A 21,601-nucleotide genomic window follows, 5' to 3' on the forward strand; every position below is an offset into this window, starting at 1 on the left:
CGTCCAATATAGGCCCTAGAATTTGGCAAAACCCACAGCTGTTTGTGAAGTACAATTATAGCAAAATTTGTGAGTCCTAAACCATCACTTATACAGTGATAAAAACTGAAGTTTATAACAATGCTATTTGGCTAAAACATTGTGAAAGGAAGACTCTCTGATAAGGCAAAGCATAGAGTGATTTATTAGAACATCATAAATGCATGAATGAGTATGTTAAATTTATTCACTACATCTCCTCATTTATTGCACAAATGGCATGATTAATAATATGATTTCATCATTAAAAAGTCTTGCTTGAATCCCATTTCAGGCAATTACCAGCCATATAATTTTGAGCAAGTTAACTAGCTTCTTTGAACTTGTACCCTTGTCTGTAAAATGGGACACATTAACAGCATATCTACAGAGAGTAGATGCTACTAGATGAGAAAATTCATTGCTCATCATAGTAATAATTCTCAACAAATTATTTTAAGGGCAACTTGAAACATCTGATTTCCTAGGAAGTCCCTAAGAGATAACAATCATTTGAAAAAAGCTTCACAAACTATTCATATATATGTGATTTTCCACTCCAATCTGAAGTCACCAGGTTGCATTAAAAAAAATGATTGCTTAGAAAAATGTTAGTTTTAAAAAAATAAAGTATAGAAAATTACTGCCGATATGCCTATCTCCTGCTGTCCTATATTTTTTCAAACCTTCCCTGATTAACTAATGATAGTTTAGCTATGATATGTTCTTTATACTAAATCTTGATATCCCATATTAAAATGCAGATGACTTTATTTCTTCATCCAGATATCATTTATTGAGTACTAACAATGATCCAGAGATACTGCATTCAGAGCACTCACAGTCTAACAGATGAGAATTACGTGTAAACTAATGAGTGTCGTCCTGTTTGATGAGGACGGAATAGAGGTAAGGCCCTGGCATATGTGGATCAAGGATGGAGTGGGCTGATAAACCTTCACAGGGCAGGAAACCTCCGAGCTGGGCCTTAAAAAAAAAAAAAAAAGAGGAGAAATTCATAATCCAGAATGAAAATACCAAGCAAAGTGTACCTTTTGTGCAAACTCATGGGCATGACACAGCTTGATACTTTGGGAGCATAATTACTGGTTTGAGATCTTTAGAATATAGGATTCTTGTGGGCAACTGGGAAGATAGAGGCCACATCTTATAGGGTTTTGTAAGACAAATAAATGTGTTTGGGTTTTATTCTCTTGGCATGTGGCATCTATCCATCAAGCAAAGGGTACATGCAGTAGTCATTAGTAGTGTTTAGCAAATGTTTCCATTCTTCCTCTTGGTCATGTGTAAAGTTCTACTTTTAGCCCTTAAACTTAGTGACTTGCCTTGACCGATTAAATATGAGTAAAGAAAAGGCATGTATCACTTCTGGCTGGACGCTTTCAGCTAATTCACCACTTTATTTCTGCTGTGGTCACTGGCCATGTCATAGATGGTAACTTTTCCATCCATATGTGTTTTTTTTTAAACCAACTCTCTCAGTGAGAACAATATGTAGCAGAACTTAAAGTGATTCACAGTAAATATGTAGTATAATGGAGAAATAAATCTTGTTGTTTTAAGTCACGGAGGTTTGGGGGTGGTTTGTTACTACAGCGTAATTTATCTTTACCATTTCACTACCTCCTGAACTGCATAGGCAACAGACCCTCCTAGTTCTGTCGTCTTTTAACCTAAGGGGCTTCACGTGAACTACATCATCTTTCCAGACCCTAGTCTCATCATCTGTGAACTAAGACTAATAGCATCCGCCTTGTGGAGCTATTGTGGTGAAGGAAGTCATCAAAAGGATGTGATGATTGACCACCAAACCAGAACCAAGCAATCAGAGGCTCCTCACTGCCCACCCACCCTGGTCTTGGAATGTAACTTTTGTTCACTATTCCTACAACCAGAACCGTTTTCAAGGATGCATCCTTGAGAGGGAAATGTGTTGTCAAGACAGTGCGGACAGTATACAAGACTGAACCCAATGAAAGGCCTTTGTGTAGACTTTTAAGATTTTGGTGGGCAGGTGCAGAGATTACTGGTCTTGTGGCCACCCAAGACAAGCCCTGTATGTAAGTTCTCTTTCTTATTAAAACTGCCATCCTCCAATCTGGAATGTTCTGCCTCTTTCTTTGGTCTCTCTTGGTCCTTCATCAACGGGAAGTACTTTATCACTGTGTGATACCCATATAATGGGTATTCGTTAAATAGAAGCTGTAGAAGAGGGTGGCAGAAGATGAGATGGTTAGACAGCATCACTGACTCAATGGACATGAATTTGAGCAAATTCCAGAAGATAGTGAAGGACAGGGAAGCCTGGAGTCAGAAAGAGCTGGCCATGGCTTAGTGACTGAACAACAACAATAACAAATAGAAGCTGTAATCTTCATTATCAAATTACTGTTTCCACTTCATTCATCTCAACCTCTCAGTCCTGGTGCTCAATTTCTTTAACAATCAATTCAGTGATCGTTAACAGTTTCCCTTTAAACTCCAAGTTCTACAATTCGTCTGTAAGTGATGTCTCAGCAATTTCTGAGTCCACTGATCTAAAGATGGTCTTGATGCTCTGTTTTCTATGGTTTCTATTTACAAACTTACTCTAGAAACACTAACGAACTAACAGCTAGTTAAAGGTTCCCATTCATGAATGTATACATATATATATATATATAGTCAGTAATTTTACTTTATGGTGCAAATCTCAGTATTCATGAGCTATGCATAGAGCTAGCAAAGCTACAAATTGTATGACTATTTGTATATAGACATGTGATGATAGGATAAAAATTATTAGATTGTCTTTATAAGAGTAAACTACAGGTAGCAGGCCAAGAGACCACCGAATGAAATGGTGCTGAAGCATGGGGTGTGTGTGTGTGTGTATAACCGAGAAAGAGAGACAGAATACAGGAGGGTGATGTGGTTTAGTTGCAGAATTAAGGTTTTCTTTCTATATGTTTGTTTTGTTGAATCATTAAAATAGAATTATTAGCATGTAGAGAACATTACTGAATGAAATATGAAATCAGAAACCTGAACATGTGAATCTTGTAGTAAGTTCCTGGTGAATCTGATTACCTTTGGGTGTTTTATCTAAACGATTCTGTGGCTAGTTAAAGGAACAACACTTTTATAAATGCCAGTCACAACTGATTGCATACAGCTACTTACAAAGTTGTATTGAGAGAGATTTGAAGGCTAACTCAACTAGTGATGGCTGCAGTGGCCACAGGATGGGCCCAGATCTTGATAAAACTGTCAGCCTTGAAGCAGATTCTGTTTACCAATGCCCACGCGAGGGCGCTCTCTTCCTGCGCTATACATACAGAGGTTTTTTTTTTTTTTTTTCCCTTCCTATAGTGTAATTCGTGTTTTTTCCAAATGTGTATGTGTCTGTGCCTGCTAAGTCGCTTCGGCTGTGTCTGACTCTGTGCAATTCTGTGGTCTGTAGCCTGCCAGGCTCCCCTGTCCATGGAATTCTTCAGGCAAGAATACTAGAATGGGTTGCCCGTTCCCTCCTCCAGGGAATCTTCCTGACCCAGGGATCCAATCTCCTGCATTGGTTTGCGGGTTCTTTACCACTAACCACCTGGGAAACCCCCTTTTTCCTAATAGAAACTATAAAGTAATTAATCACTTTACATTCTAACTTTCCCAAACATACAAGAGCCATACAGTATGAAATGCATTCCAGATATCTGTAGATAATTTAAATTTAATTTTAACCAGCCTGATATGTTGATGAATATGAAAGGCTGCAAAAGCTGAGGATAAAGGCCAAACTACACTGGATAGATTTGTGGTTATGGAGCTCACTGGTAATCACAAATGTAGATGTATATCTGGTATTTTTCTGTAGGTAAGTATGGAGATGTAAATATCAGAAAAATATTCAGACTACCTCTGCCAGAAGAGCTATGGATCTGTTAAGATTGAATATGTGAGGGAGAGGGACCATCTGTTTGACCTTTGCTGTTTATTAAGTCACACTGATATAAAAGACCATTTGAAAGATAAGGCAATCTAGTGGTATCCCTTGCAGTGAGAATCTGTTAAAATCTAGACATATATATATATATTTTTAAATGGGACACAGACACACTTTAGAATGTTAAATGCTAGAGGAAATTTAGATGCCAACTCAGAAGCTTACAAAATAGTCCCTCCATCCCTGTGATAACATTAGGAGGTATATCCAACTTCCGTAAAAATTCTACTAAGAAGGTCATGGACTAAAGTCATTTATGGCAACAAAGGACGATTTTCTCAAGGCATATACCAGGGAGATTAAAGTTCAGTACAAGGAAAATAAATGTGACTACAGAACCAATAACGACATTCACAAACAAGAACAGAGACGGGTTGTTTGTCAATCACTGAAAAACCAAGAGAAACAAAGGCATGAGGAAGGGTCAGGAGGGAGTCAAGGGTTCACCTCAGATAAACTCAGCGGCTTATTCAAAGTGTCCTGTGAACAGTGCTGACATTTGGCTCACTAAAGCTTAAAAGGGCCGGCCAGAGGCCAGGCATCTGTGTACATATGCAAAGGCATAGCTGTAAGTTGTGTTTTTGTTACCTGTTTATGTGCATGGGCAATTTCAAGAGCCAGAATTTTTTTTCATCTATGAGTTCTCCTTATCACCTGCTCACTGATTCCAGAATTTTCTCCAAGAGAGTGATTTCTTCATTAGAACTTGTGATCTCTGTTCAAATGCAGCCAAAGTTTTGAGTTCTTTTAAATGCTGCTCTTTGACAAAGAATGCTTAAACATTTACCTAAATGAGTATATGCTAAGGATTTAGATTCTCAGAAGGTTAGAGATGAAAGTATAGGTTGCCTTCAGAGAGAAGTGGATGGGAAGGTCACTCATATTGTTAAGGTGTCTTTGAAAGACTAGGTTTAGATAGGAATAGAATAGGATGAGAGAGAACATAGGTTAGAAGGGAATAGGTTTATGAGCCTACAGACAATAAAGACATTTGACTATTTTATAATTATTCTGGAAGATGGCATCATTAATAATTGTCCTTTGTGTATTGTCATTTTCTTAACCCCTCAGTTCAGTTCAGTTCACTCAGTTGTGTCCAACTCTTTGTGACCCCATGAACCGCAGCACACCAGGCCTCCCTGTCCATCACCAACTCCCAGAGTTTACTCAAACTCATGTCCATTGAGTCGATGATGCCATCTAACCATCTCATCCTCTGCCGTCCCCTTCTCCTCCTGCCCTCAATCTTTCCTAGCATCAGGGTCTTTTCAAATGAGTCAGTTCTTCACATCAGGTGGCTAAAGTATTGGAGTTTCAGCTTCAGCATCAGTCCTTCCAGTGAACACCCAGGACTGATTTCCTTTAGGCTGGACTGGTTGGATCTCCTTGCAGACCAAGGGACTCTCAAGAGTCTTCTCCAACACCACAGTTCAAAAACATCAATTCTTTGGCACTCAGCTTTCTGTATAGTCCAACTTTCACATCCATACATGACTACTGGAAAAACGATAGCCTTGATTAGACGGACCTTTGTTGACAAAGTGATGTCTCTGCTTTTTAACATGCTGTCTAGATTGGTCATAACTTTCCTTCCAAGGAGTAAGCGTCTTTTAATTTCATGGCTGCAATCACCATCTGCAGTCATTTTGGAGCCCCAAAAAATAGTCAGCCACTGTTTCCCTATTTATTTGCCATGAAGTGATGGGACCAGATGCCATGACCTTAGTTTTCTGAATGTTGAGCTCTTAACCCTTAGGATTGCTAAAAACCACCTATCCCAAGATAAGCATCATTTCATTCTATATTAGGGAAATAAATGCCAACTATTTATATTACTGTGTCTAGATGTGTAATTTAGCTGTATGGAGGAGTTACAGGGCATCTTAGAGAAACAATTGAGATAATTAAAAGTCTGGGAAATTGATTTTTTGTGTAGGGTAAAGCACTTAAATCTTTTGGTTTGTGTAAAATAGGACCACAGATTAACATAAATATTATAAATTATATTGCACAAAATTAAAGTGGTAGCATGTACCTCTTCTCCATATGTATCACCCTACTTAAAGTATGAAGCTTGCTTTTGATATTTGTTTAGAGCCATCATTGTAGGCTTTATTTCCTTTCTTCAGTAAGAATTTGTAATACAATAGAGCTTATAATGAGGTGGCAGGGATTGAAATTAGACAATACAAAATACATTTCGTATCTTTTAATGTGAAAATTCATTTACTATGAACATTTAATGAAAGGATATGCAGATCATACTTGAATCCCCTTTTCATCTGCATTGCTCAGATTTTCCTTTGTATTTGTTAGAGTGAATCTACTCTTTTCCATAATTATTTGATGATATTAGCAACAATTACAACAAACTAATCATAACTCTGCTTCTTTACTATCAGGCATGACTCATTTCCTTGCAGAAAAACTGTTACTTAATTTCACTGCAGTTTTTTCCCTAGCCCTATTGAAACCATCCTAAAAATTCAAATTTTCAAATCCTAAAAGATGGTGCTGTGAAAGTGCTGCACTCAATATGTCAGCATGGAAAACTCAGCAGTGGCCACAGTACTGGAAAAGGTCAGTTTTCATTCCAATCCCAAAGAAAGACAATGCCAAAGAATGCTCAAACTACAGCACAATTGCACTCATCTCACACGCTTATAAAGTAATGCTCAAATTCTCCAAGCCAGGCTTCAGTAATACATGAACTGTGAACTTCCAGATGTTCAAGCTGGTTTTAGAAAAGGCAGAGGAACCAAAGATCAAATTGCCAACATCTGCTGGATCATCAAAAAAGCAAGAGAGTTCCAGAAAAGCATCTATTTCTGCTTTATTGACTATGCCAAAGCCTTTGACTGTGTGGATCACAATAAACTGTGGAAATTTCTGAAAGAGATGGGAATACCAGACCTCCTGACCTGCCTCCTGTGAAACCTATATGTAGGTTAGGAAGCAACATTTAGAACTGGACATGTAACAACAGACTGGTTCCAAATAGGAAAAGGAGTACGTCAAGGCTGTATGTTGTCACCCTGCTTACAACTGCTTACTCTTGCAACTGAGTTAAGAATAGATTCTAAGAGGGGAGGATGAGTAAGCAGTCCAGTTGAGGGCTGCTGTGAAACCCAGGTGAGAAATGATGGTGATCATAACCAAGGTACTTGCAGTGTAGTTCATTACCAGTGACTGGATTCTGGATATATTTTGAAGGTAGTGGTATTAGGATTTACTGATGATATCATATGTGACATGTGACAGAGAAGTAAAGAATGATTGGAATAATGTTTATCCTCTGTTTATTGTTTAAAAAAAATAGATCTTATGTGAAAGCATCTAAGAATGCCTGGAAAATTGTAGGCAAGCCAGCAGTCATTTTTAAAGGTCTATTCCTGTAAAAAGCAGAAATAGTATGTTAATGTCTGACTCTTTGCAACCCCATGGACTGTAGCCCACCAGGCTCCTCTGTCCATGGAATTGTCCAGGCAAGACCACTGGAGTGGGTAGTCATTCCCTTCTCCAGAGGATCTTCCCGACCCAGGAATTGAACCCGGCTCTCCCACATTGCAGGCAGTCTCTTTACTGTTTGAGCCACCAAGAAAGTCCTGTGAAAGAACAAAAGTAATTTGATGTTAAACAGTTTCTGGAAATGATCTGTTTTATATTGTGGATAAATCAGAGGGTTAAGCCAGAAGTGAATATTTTTCCATATGCAACTGTTTGATTTTATTTACACAGCAAAGAAATTTTATTTGGAGGGAAAATCCCATTGACGTGTTAAATGACACAATAGTAACAACTTCATGGGTACTTAATACTTTGCAGATACATAACCATATTGAAGGCTCAGCTTGGGTCTCTGTTGAGTGAAGTGAAATCTGATAGCTGCTCTGTCCTGTCTGACTCTTTGCTACCCCATGGACTGTAGCCCACCAGGCTCCTTTGTCCAGGCAAGAATAAAAGAGTGGGTAGCCATTCCCTTCTCCAGGGGATCTTCCTAACCCGTGGATCAAACCTGGGTCTCCTGCATCTCAGGCAGATTCTTTACCATCTGAGCCATCAGGGAAGCCCTGACACATTAAGAATAGCTGAGTCACCTCAGCCTACCCAAGAGAAAGTTGGTTTTAAGTGCATGCCTGCCCTCAGTCTGTGCCAGCCTGAACATTTTATACACAGCCTCTTAAATAAGCGTGTGATGGCTGGGAAAAAAGGCTGATTGACATTCACACATGAGTGTATTGTCATGTACACTTGGTCACTGAGAGCTTCCTCTAAGGAAGAAGCCCTTGATATGTATTCACATGAGACACAAATCCAGGTAGCTTAACACTTGTTCCTCATTCCAAGAAGTCAATCCACTTGTAATTTATACCTAAATTCAATTTATATCCATAATTTGTTTTTTATTAGTTTCTCATTTTTTGGAAATCTATATTCTCATGGCTACTCATGTTAATATTCTGGCTCAGAGTAGGATAATAGGCAAAATTATATACATAAGAAATGTTCACAAGAAATTATTTCATACTGAAAATGTTCTGAAGATTTGTAAGACTCTCTTCTTCCTTCATTCCTTAATTTCTTTTATTATTCCATTCTTTCTCCTTTCCTTTCATAAATATTTACTGATCACCCAATATGTCCTAGGTATTGTTGTAGATCATGGTAACAAAGTGGCAAGTAGACACAGGAATTCATGCCTTTAAAGAGCTTATATTTATATTTTTGATGAGGGTTACAAAGGCTTCCCTGGTGGCTCAGAGGTTAAAGCGTCTGCCTGCAATGCGGGAGATCCTGGTTTGATCCCTGGGTTGGGAAAATCCCCTGGAGAAGGAAATGGCAATCCACTTCAGTATTCTTGCCTGGAGAATCCCATGAACAGAGGAGCCTGGAGGGCTACAGCCCATGGGGTCTCAAAGAGTTGGACACGACTGAGCGACTTCACTTCACAAAGAAGACAAATATGCAAATGCTTAAAAAACTAAAAAATAGCAATAGCTACCATGAAGAAAAGAATCCAGTGACAGAACCTAAAACAACTGGGTTGGTGGAGAGGACTTAATTAGGGTATTTAGGAACAGTGACTCTGAAACAGGATATTTATTTATGTGGATCCAGAGGTGACTATACAGTGGAAGTGAGAAATAGATTTAAGGGGCTAGATCTGATAGACAGAGTGCCTGATAAACTATGGATGGAAGTTCATGACACTGTACAGGAGACAGGGAGCAAGACCATCCCCAAGAAACAGAAATACAAAAAAGCAAAATGGCTGTCTGAGGAGGCCTTACAAATAGCTGTGAAAAGAAGAGAAGTGAAAAGCAAAGGAGAAAAGGAAAGATATACCCATTTGAATGCAGAGTTCCAAAGAATAGCAAGGAGAGATAAGAAAGCCTTTCTCAGCGATCAATGCAAAGAAATAGAGGAAAGCAATAGAATGGGAAAGACTAGAGAGCTCTCTAAGAAAATTAGAGATACCAAGGGAAAACTTCATGCAAAGACGGGCACAATAAAGGACAGAAATGGTATGGACCTAACAGAAGTAGAAGATATTAAGAAGAGGTGGCAAGAATACACAGAAGAACTATACAAAAAAGATCTTCATGACCCAGATAATCACAATGGTGTGATCACTCACACTCTACATACAGCCAGAAATCCTGGAATGTGAAGTCAAGTGGGCCTTAGAAAGCATCACTACGAACAAAACTAGTGGAGGTGATGGAATTCCAGTTGAGCTATTTCAAATCCTGAAAGATGATGATGTGAAAGTGCTGCACTCAATATGCCAGCAAATTTGGAAAACTCAGCAGTGGCCACAGGACTGGAAAAGGTCAGTTTTCATTCCAATCCCTAAGAAAGGCAATCACAAAGAATGCTCAAACTACCGTGCAATTGCACTCATCTCACATGCTAGGAAAGTAATACTCAAAATTCTCCAAGCCAGGCTTCAGCAATACGTGAACTTTGAAATTCCAGATGTTCAAACTGGTTTTAGAAAAGGCAGAGGAACCAAAGATCAAATTGCCAACATCTGCTGGATCATCAAAAAAGCAAGAGAGTTCCAGAGAAGCATCTATTTCTGCTTTATTGACTATGCCAAAGCCTTTGACTGTGTGGATCACAATAAACTGGAAAATTCTGAAAGAGATGGGAATACCAGACCATCTGACCTGCCTCTTGAGAAACCTGTATGCAGGTCAGGATGCAACAGTTAGAACTGGACATGGAACAACAGACTGGTTCCAAATAGGAAAAAGAGTATGTCAAGGCTGTATGTTGTCACCCTGCTTATTTAACTTATATGCAGAGTACATCATGAGAAACGCTGGGCTGGAGGAAGCACACGCTGGAATCAAGATTGCCGGGAGAAATATCAATAACCTCAGATATGCAGATGACACCACCCTATGGTAGAAAGTGAAGAAGAACTAAAGAGCCTCTTGATGAATGTGAAAGAGGAGACTGAAAAAGTTGGCTTAAAGCTCAACATTCAGAAAACTAAGATCATGACATCCAGTCCCATCACTTAATGGCAAATGGATGGGGAAACAGTGGCAACAGTGACAGACTTTATTTTTTTGGGCTCCAAAATCACTGCAGATGGTGATTGCAGCCATGAAATTAAAAGACCTTTGCTCCTTGGAAGGAAAGTTATGACCAACCTAGACAGCATATTAAAAAGCAGAGACATTACTTTGTCAACAATGATCCGTCTAGTCAAGGCTTTGGTTTTTCCAGTAGTCATGTATGGATGTGAGAGTTGGACTATACAGAAAGCTGAGCACCATAGAATTGATGCTTTTGAACTGTGGTGTTGGAGATGACTCTTGAGAATCCCTTGGACTGCAAGGAGATCCAACCAGTCCATCCTAAAGCAGATCAGTCCTGGGTGTTCACTGGAAGCTGAAACTCCAATACTTTGGCCACCTGATGTGAAGAGCTGACTCATTTGAAAAGACCCTGATGCTGGGAAAGATTGAGGGCAGGAGGAGAAGGGGACGACAGAGGATGAGATGGCTGGATGGCATCACCGACTCAATGGGCATGAGTTTGAGTAAACTCCCGGAGTTGGTGATGGACAGGGAGGCCTGGCGTACAGCTGTTCATGGGGTCAGAAAGAGTCAGACACGACTGAGCGACCGAACTGAACCGAACTGAAAGGTGGAAAAGCAGCCAGTCATTCACAAAGCAGTGCAAAGTTTCTTGGATAGGAAACACACACCATAGTTGAAAATAAATAGAAAGTCCTTGTGTCTTGACCATGGAGCAAAATGGAGAATGTGATAGGAAATGAAAAATCCTTAGTTAGAGCAGGTAAGTCTTGTATCCCTGGTGAGGGTTTAGAATATAGTCTATGTTAATAGAGAAAACACTAGAGGCTTTTAAAGAGTCCAATGATATGATTTGAGTAACACTTGATTTAAAAACATGATTTTTACCACTGGGTGGATAATGTGTGTGGAGGAGAGTTACTGTGGGGGTAATTTTCTGTATATGCTATATGACTAATAACACATACGAGCACGTCATTTTCCTGCCAATCAAATTATAATTGTTTATTTATAGTTCTCCAAAGTTAGGCAGTAAACTTCTAGAAGTGATGCCCTCTTAGTCTCTGTCATACATTTGATGTACGTTCAATCACTGCCTGATTAATTAATTAAGTTAAACTTTTGATTGATTCTGCTTGGGCTCTCATGATTATCTAAAATGACACCTGGGGCAGAAATTCATATTGCTATTATTTGATTCTTCTAAACTTTGCTTCTAGGAATTCAAGTGTCACTTATAAGTGACCTGACCGAGGGGGGATGCTTGATATGTATTGGATGAAAATATGTCATATCTTTATCTCCGGTTTTCAATTCTCCCATGAAGTTTTATTCACCATCTTTGTCTGCCTAGTGTTCATAATGAGATATTTTGTCACTTTTGACATTCATAATTAACATAACTGAATTGTCTTTTTTTATATCTTTCCCCTCTTAAAATATAAAGCAGAGCTCCACATGACAAACAAACAATAATGGATCATCTCTTCTAAGGTTTTCCTGTTCTCTTTTCATTTAGTAAAATAAACCAGAAACCCTGGATTCCTCTTTTCTTCATTTCCATCCTTGGAAAAGTCTATCTTTTCTAATCTATAATAAAATTTTACTCTAAATCCTCTTTTTTCTCACTATTACTTTTTATTTGTACTGTCACGAACTAAGATTTCCTGAGTGCTGTTCTCCCATTTTTTTTTTCTCCCTCTTTCTAATGTGGACCATACACTCTGTCCATATTATCATTGTAAAAATAATACTTTCATTCCATCTTTCCCTGATCAAAAAGTTGTTAGTGGTTTCCAATGCTTAGGGGCCCTGTTCAACCTCTGAAATTTAGATAAACTTTCCAGTCTGTCTTTTAAAATGGCTATAATCCTTTTCAATTTTGTCAACATTTGGCTGTAGATAACTACTTTTACTAGCTTTCAAAAAATGTACCTATTTATTTTTGAGTGTTTTTTCATAGATTTGGAGGATTTTACTTTGTGTTCAAAAATTGATGAAATTATATTTCTAGAACTCATTTAGATTAAATTTTCAGGTCTCCTTTTTCTACGATACAAAGATCAGTTTTTCCCAATCTTAGGTGCACTTTGGAATTACCTTGGAAATGCTAAAAAATACCTTTACTTAGACCCACCCTACCAAATAAATCCGAATTTTTGTGTGTGCCTTGACAAAACAGACATTTAACAGGGTTATTTAAATGGGCAGTCAGTGTTGATGGTGAGGTTGGCAAATATTCAACAGCTATCAAAATACTTAGTTTTGCTACTAGAGAGAATACTTTGCTATACTTGGCAACTGTATACTGTGAATGCAAATAACTTGGTTATATAGGATCTTGTTTACCAAATACTCTTAAAGTAACCCCTGTGTGCCAGGCTTTGTTACTGGATGATTTAGAGGTCTGGCATCTGGGCAACAATAACTTAACTATATCAATTCTCTTAGATATTGTGATTTTAGAGACAATAATTTTTTAAAGGGTTGAGATTATTATGAGCCTATTTTTTCAACAGCTGAACGTTGGTCCTAAAGAGGTTAAGTGGCTAATGTCATGAAGCTAACAGTTGTGACAGCCGGGACCCTGACTTAAGATGCAATGTTTCTGTCACTAGAACCTAGTCTGTTAACTAGAACTCTCTGAGTCATCCTCAACTATTTCCTGAAGTCTGAATTCTACTGATGTCAAAGTTTGTGGTTTTTGGGGCCCCAACGAATCAAAATTTCAAAACTTTTTCTTAGCTTTTGAATTTTCCAGGCTATTGGTAACCGGTGTCACCACACTAGCAGCCAATCCAGTATTTCCTGCCATCACCTTTCCACAAGCCAGGGGACATGGCCCCAGGGTCCTCTGTCTTCAGTTTTCCTTCCTCTCTTTGTAAGTAGTCCCAGGTGAATTTTTAAATACATTAACCAATTCTCAATTTGTTTTTAAAGTGAAAGTCTTGTCTTTAGCATTTTTTGCTATGTTTCTTTTAATTGAAGTATAACGGATGTAAATATTATAGAAGTTACAGATGTACAGTATTGTGATTCACACTTTTTTAAAAAATTTTTTTTCCATTTATTTTTATTAGTTGGAGGCTAATTACTTTACTATATTGTAGTGGTTTTGGTCATACATTGGCATGAATCAGCCATGGATTTACATGTATTCCCCATCCCGATCCCCCCTCCCACCTCCCTCTCTACCCGATCCCTCTGGGTCTTCCCAGTGCACCAGGCCCGAGCACTTGTCTCATGCATCCAACCTGGGCTGGAGATTAACACTTAAAAAAATATTATATTAACTGTATTCCCTGTGCTACACGATATAACCTTGTAGCTCATTTTATACATAAAAGTTTGTGCCTCTTAATCTACTCCTTAAGTTCCTTTCTTTCTGCTTCGTGTCGGGCCAATTCTGTTTGTAGGATCTTGGCCTTTTTCATTTTCTTTCTCCTAATTTTCAGATTCACACTGACTTTACTAGAAACTGACTTATAAGGATTTATATATTTAAACATAAAGAGCTATGAGTTTGCCAAAGGTTTCATTCATTGCTCAAATATCATCCATCTTTCCATGTCTGAGTAGGGTGATTTAACTAAGGAGTTATTCTCCATTAACTTGATATCTAACTCCAATTTGAATTCTGTCTGTTGCCTCTGGGGCCTCCGCAAGAGGTTTCTTTGTTCCAATACTTGGAACCTTCAGATGTTACCTTATTTGGCAAAAGAGGAAAAAAAAAAGCATCTTTGAAAGATGTGATTAAGTTTAGAGTTCAAAAATGGAGAGATTATACTGTATTACCTAGGTATGCCCTGAATGCAATCTTTAGTTGTGTCCGACTCTTTGTGATCCCATGGATTGTAGCCTGCGAAGCTCCTCTGTCCGTTGATTTTTCCAGGCAAGAACACTGGAGTGAGTTAACATTTCCTCCTTCAGGGGATCTTCCTGACCCAGGGACTGAATTTGTGTTTCTGCGTCTCCTGCATTGGCAGGCAGATTCTTTGCCATTGAGCCACCTGGGAAGCCCCAAATGCAATCACATATACCTTTTAAAGGTAAGATTTGAGAAGATACATGGGAGAAAATACTGTAAAAAATAATCAGACAGAGACTTGATGCTTTATTCCTTGAAGATTAGAATGATGCAGCCACAAGTTAAGAGATGCTAATAGCTACAGAAAGAAACTGGGAGGGTCACAGCTTCCCAAAAGCCTATCAAGGCACCAATGACCTTGTGACATATTAGTTTCAGCCCAGTCAACTTGATTTTGGACTGCCTGAAATGTGAGGGAATGAATTATTATTTATTTAAGCCACCAACTTTGTAATTTGTTGCAATAACCAAAAGAAATTAGCACACTTATCATGCTTAACTTCAGGTTAGTTTGTATTTTCTAATTTCCAGTAAAGTTCTAATTCCATGTTTCCTTGGTATGCTTTCTCATTCTGCCTCTGATACATTTCAGCTGTGTAATCTTGGCAAATCATTTATCTTCTCTGTTATTCAGTTACCTAAGATTTAAGTGGGAATAACTGTATATATTTGCAGGCTTATTATAAGGGCTTAATAAACTTATATTGTTAGGAACTTAGAACAGTGCCTAGCACTGCAAAGTACTATGTAAATTGATGTTAGATAAATGTTTAAAAAGCAGGTGAAACATTTTAGGGGAAGGGAAATGGGGAGATAGCCATGGAATGATGCTTGTCTCCTTTTTATGTTTTGCTGAAAGTTTTACTTTTGTTTTAGGTTCAAAGGATTTGTTAACTAAAGAAACCACTCATCACACACAATAAGCAATTTTAATATTTAATAGAAGATTATTGGGCTTAATTTAAATACACAGTCATTACAAGTAAAGAAACAGATGCAATAGAGAAAAGTAGCAGCACATACATCACCAAATGGAGCCGAATGACATCCAGAGTTAAATAGCACTGGGAAGTCCCTTGTTAGCAGCAATCTGAAGTCCCAATTGGGAAAGGGTCCCAGGCAGTGCATCTATCTCATGGGTGAGACTTCAGATTGCAATTTCAAGGGCTCCCATTTATTATCCCAGGCCACAAAGTGATGTCTTTACCAGATTGTGCACAAAAATGCAGCTCTGGTTTTACTTTAATCTTTTTAAAATACTGTGTTTCACTCTGTAAGTCAAAGGATTTCATTAGATCCCTGGGGCATTGGCCAGACCCTCAGGGACTCAAGAATTTCAAGACCCGTTCCTTTTCTTATCTAAGGTACCACTTGACTTGCTGTGCTTACAGACAGGCATGGAACCCAGACAGTGTCCAGACAGGTCAGAAGCAAGTCAGCTCTCCTACTTCTGAAAGTCGAACAAGACTTCCTCCATTTTAATTTCCCTAACAAACTACTTTCTGTTTACTTTCAGAAGACACAAATTGGAAACAAAAAATAAAAAATTCTATTTGTGTTATATTTTTTATATAGGGTTTATTCAAAAGAAAAGCACATATTGCCAACAGATGTTTAAATCTCTGACAATTATTATTTACATAGTTAAGAAGTAACCTTTTAAAATTGTGAATTGGAAAAAAAATACACCATAAATATCATTTCTATATAAATTAAATCCAATGAAAAAATATCACAAACAAACCTATATGGTGAGACTGATTATTTAAGTGTTTTTTATTGAAATATATTTTTAATATAACAATGGTAATCTTTGAAAAGAAAATAATTTTTTTTAGCTTTCACTGATTCTTGTTCCAATTATTCCTGAAAAAGAAAGACAACATATTAGTTTTGTATAAAAGTTATCAAATGACTATAGAAAATTCCTCTCGTTGCGTTATGGTTTTAACATTAAGGGACTATATTGAATGGTTATCTACAAATCCATGCTACTATTAGAAGTCACATTTAAGAGAATCATGTTTGTTTTCCTCTATCTTCTTACAGCTATTATGCATTCTCATAACAATTTAAAAATGCAATGTTAATTCAATGTTATGATTTATTTGCATGCATGCATATATTATATAGAACATTTTGTGTGGAAGTGTTGGGATCAGATCACCAGTCTCCTGATACTGAATGACTTGAAGTAGAATTCCTTTTCTGTCTTAAAAAACTTTTCTAGAAAAGTAGTACTCTTTCTCTTACCTGTTATGAATTGTCATTAATATAGTAAGGAAAGAAATATAAATGTTTACTGAAAATATGAAAGTATTAAATTTTGGAATATCTTGAACTAATTCACTAATAAATATTCTTTTATCTTATATAATGGTAAAATAAAAACCTCAAAGAATATGGCAGTAGAAAAGGTTTAACTCAACATTTAAACCTTTTAATTTGTTTTGTAATAGCTGCTGTTAAGAGGCATCACCAACAATAGGGAAGTGAAGTTGCTCAGTCATGTCCAACTCTTTGCAACCACATGGACTGTAGCCTTCGAGGATCAACTGTCCATGGGATTTTCCAAGCAAGAGTACTGGAGTGGGTTGCCATTTCCTTCTCCAGGGGATCTTCCTGACCCAGGGATTGAACCTGGCTCTCCCGCATTATAGGCAGATGCTTTATCGTCTGAGCCACCAGGGAAGTCCTACCAACAGTAGTAAAAGCTATCAAATTAGGTCTTCAATTCTACTGTAAGCACTGATGTCGTCTCAGCAGAAATCCTGATGTGGTTAACAGTCAAATAAAGCCTTGCTATTTTCCTGTCTAGTGAATATTTATAACAGTCAAATTGGAAAAGATTTATGAAAGGATAAAGGAATGAGGTCACAATAAAGGATAGAAATGGTATGGACCTAACAGGAGCAGAAGATATTAAGAAGCAGTGGCAAGAATACTCAGAATAACTATACAAAAAAGATCTTAATGACCCAGATAACCATGATGGTGTGATCACTCACCAAGAGCCAGACATCGTGGAGTGTGAAGTCAAGTGGACCTTAGGAAGCATCACTACAAACAAGGCTAGTGGAGGTGATGGAATTCCAGCTGAGCTATTTCAAGTCCTAAAAGATGATGCTGTGAAAGTGTTACACTCAATATGCCAGCAAATTTGGAAGACTCAGCAGTGGCCACAGGACTGGAAAAGGTCAGTTTTCATTTCAATCCTAAAGAAAGGCAATACCAAAGAATGTTCAAATTACCACATAATTGCACTCATCTGATACTCTAGCGAAGTAATGCTGAAAATTCTCCAAGTTAGGCTTCAACAGTACATGAACTGGGAAGTTTCAGATGTTCAAGCTGGATTTAGAAAAGGCAGAGGAATCAGAGATCAAATTGAAAAGATGTGCTGGATAATCAAAAAAGCAAGAGAGTTCCAGAAAAACATCTATTTCTGCTTTATTGACTATGCCAAAGCCTTTGACTGCATGGATCATCACAAACTGTGGAAAATTCTTAAAGATATGGGAATACCAGACCACCTGACCTGCCTCCTGAGAAATCTGCATGCAGGTCAAGAAGCAACAGTTAGAACTGGACATGGAACAACAGACTGGTTCCAAATTGGGAAAGAAGTAAGTCAAGGCAGAGTACATCATGGAAAATGCTGGGCTGGATGAAGCACAAGCTGGAATCAAGATTTCCAGGAGAAATATCAATAACCTCAGATAAGCAGATGACACCACCCTTATGGAAGAAAGTGAAGAGGAACTAAGGAACCTCTTGATGAAAGTGAAAAAGGAGAGTGAAAAAGCTGGCTTAAAACTCAAAATTCAAAAACTAAGATCATGACATCCAGTCCCATCGCTTGATGGCAAATAGATGGGAAACAATGGAAAGAGTGACAGAATTTATTTTCTTGGGCTCCAAAATCACTGCAGATGTTGATTGCAGCCATGAAGTTAAAAGATGCTTGCTCCTTGGAAGAAAATTTGTGACAAACCTAGACAGCATTTAAAAGGCGGAGACATTGCTTTGCTGACAAATGTCCATCTAGTCAAAGTTATGATTTTTCCAATAGTCATGTATGGATGTGAGAGTAAGACCATAAAGAAAGCTGAGTTGCTGAAGAATTGATGCTTTTGAACTGTGGTGTTGGAGCAGACACTTGAGAGTCCTTTGTACTGCAAGGAGATCCAACCAGGCCATCCTAAAGATCAGTCCTGAGTGTTCATTGGAAGGACTGTTGTTGAAGCTGAAACTCCAATACTTTGGCCTCCTGATGTGAAGAGCTGACTTATTTGAAAAGACCCTAATGCTGGGAAAGATTGAAGGTGGGAGGAGAAGGGGACATCAGAGGATGAGATGGTTGGATGGCATCACCAACTCAATGGACAAGAGTTTGGGTAAACTTTGAGAGTTGGTGATGGACAGGGAGGCCTGGCATGCTGCAGTCCATGTGGTTGCAAAGAGTCAGACACGACTGAATGATTGAACTGAACTGAACTGAACTGATACTGCTATCAGACTTAGCTTTTGGAAACAAAGAACTGGTCAAATTATGTAATAAGGGTCCTTAATAAATTCCTTTGCATATAGGAAACAGCCTAATACATTTAGCAGTTTTCAAGGCCCTCTTTTCTGAAGTCTTATTTCTTTTTACCCATACTTTCTAAAATATCTGTTTATCTCCACGTGAGTCAGGAACCATAAGTATGTATATAGACTGATGGAAGGAGAGTACTTTGTGTCAAACATACTAAAGGAACATGTTAATATGTAGAGCATTGGAGCAGCAGGATGGCTCTTTAAACTTCTGGGGAGCAGTTCCATGCAACCATTTAACTTGATCCTGATCTCTATCAGGAATAAGGGTACAAGAAGCAAAGTTTTACCTCCTTCTAGCAAACAACTACTAGGAGTATTCAATTAGTGGCAATACACTTTAGAAATTATTCACTGTTGAGTTTAAGCTCTCATTTGTCTTTAGCCTGTGCCCAGGTTTCAGAGTATCTTCCATGTACTTTGGAATCATTCTTTTCCTTTTTTAAAATAGCCACAGCTCTAAAACTTAGGGACAAAGGGATTCTATTTTTCTTTTTTAAATCATCATTTTTAAGAAAATTTAGAGGACTATAGTTTTGGTTAAAATAAGTAACAGAAACTTGTCTGAAATGAATTTAAAAAATACCAAAATATGAGAAGCAACTATTTCTGAAGATCTGAATATCAATTTATGAAGAACAGCAATCCCTAAGAGACAAGAAGCAGCGGAAATGAACCCTATGATTGTCTTAGCTTACTGCTTGCATTGTTTCGAGGCCTTAGTGAAGGGAGCTGGAGCTGGGAGTCTAGGGAGACCAAGATAGCTAAAATTCACAGGGCAGAGAATCTGAAGGAAAGAGGAGGACAAAAACATAGATACAAAGATCGGAAGAGGTTATCCTATGCTTATAGCAGTGTTATTTACAATAGCCAAGATATGGAAGCAAGGTACAAGTTCATCAATAGATGAACAAATATGCAAGGTGTGATTTCACATATATATATATATACATATATATATGTATATATACACACACACACTAATATATATATATATTAATATTTCACATATATATATATACACACACACTAATATATATATATTAATATTCCATTGTATATGTACAATGGAATATTAGTCAGCCATGGACTGTAGCCCACCAGGCTCCTCTGTCCATGGAATTCTCCAGGCAAAAATACTGGAGTGGATTGCCATTCCCTCCATATATATACCAATATATACAAATATTAATCAGCTATAACAAGGAATGAACTTTTGCCATTTGCAACAACGTGAATGGGCCTAGGAGTATTATGCTTAGTGAAATCAGTCAGACAGAGAAAGACAGTCTCTGTGTTATCAAGTTATATGTGGAATCTAAAAATTAAAATACTGTATATAACAAAACAGAAAAAGACAGTTATGGAGCACAAAATAGTGGTTATCGGTGGGGAGAAGGAAGGTGGGAGGGACAAGATAGGGGTTTGGGATTAGGAGATACAAACTACTATGTATAAAATAGATAAGCAACAAGAATATACTGTACCACACAGGGCAAAATAGTCAATGTTTTGTAATAACTTTACATGGAATACAATCTTTAAAAATATCAAATCACAATGATGTATACCTAAAACTAATATAATATTGTAAATCAAATATAAGTCAATATAAATAAATAAATAGATTGTCCTAAGATATGATGATACTACCTCAGGTCAGGTCAGGAGCCATCTGAAAAGATGAAATGAAAAAACATCTAGTGCTCAAAATGGCACAGTATCTGGCAGGAAAAAACATTTTTATCACATATGGGTGCTAAGTCACTTCAGTTGTGTCTGACTCTTTGCAACCCTATGGACTGTAGCCTGCCAGGCTCCCGGTACATGAGGTTCTCCAGGCAAGAATACTGGAGTGGGTTGCCAGGCCCTGCTCCAGGGGATCTTCCTGACCCAGGGATTGAACCTGAATCTCTTATGTCTCCTGCTTTGGCAGGCAGGTTCTTTAACACTGGAACCACCTGGGAAGCCCTTGATCACACAGCCAGAGTTAAAAAAGCTTAGTTTTCACAGGTCATATGGCTGAGCACTCAGAATGATTTGATCTATGCAATGGGAAAAATTATCCTTAGATCAAAATGTTTCTCCATTCCTGTTTACTAAGGGTGAAAATCATAGCAACCTAATGACATCCTAGAATAAATTCTTTCCCTCAATATCAGAAGCAAGGCAAGGCTGTCCATCTAATCAGTTTTTATTGAATATTGAACTAAGCAATTTAAGACAATACTGTATGCAATATGTAACTGGATATAAATAAATGGTATAGATGGTATTCAGCTTGGAAGTTAAAATGTTCATCAACAAATGAATGGGTAAAAATTATGATATATCCATATAATCTAACACAACTTTGCAAAAAAAGTGACTGAACTATTGATATGCATAACTACATGGATAAATCTCAGAATAATTATGCTGAGTGAAAGAAACCAGGCATGAAAGAGTATATACAGTATGATTCTGCTTATATAGCATTCTGGAAATTGCGACTGAATCTGTACCAACAGAAAGTACAACAAGAACAGGAAAAAGGGGAGTGTGTGAATATTTAAAACAAACAAA

At 37.7% G+C, this 21,601-nt stretch overlaps 1 protein-coding gene across 1 annotated transcript in view; it reads right to left on the reverse strand.

The window, feature by feature from the left end:
* Positions 1-888: 888 nt before the first annotated feature.
* The window catches only part of PRR27 (proline rich 27), a 49,036-nt gene continuing 28,323 nt past the window's right edge, over positions 889-21,601 (reverse strand). The window contains exon 17 of the mRNA XM_061145571.1: positions 889-1,005. Coding sequence (XP_061001554.1) covers positions 889-1,005 — 117 coding nt within the window. The remainder of the gene's footprint in view (positions 1,006-21,601) is intronic.

This window comes from Dama dama, chromosome 6 (assembly GCF_033118175.1).
Source record: "Dama dama isolate Ldn47 chromosome 6, ASM3311817v1, whole genome shotgun sequence".
Taxonomy (NCBI): domain Eukaryota; kingdom Metazoa; phylum Chordata; class Mammalia; order Artiodactyla; family Cervidae; genus Dama; species Dama dama.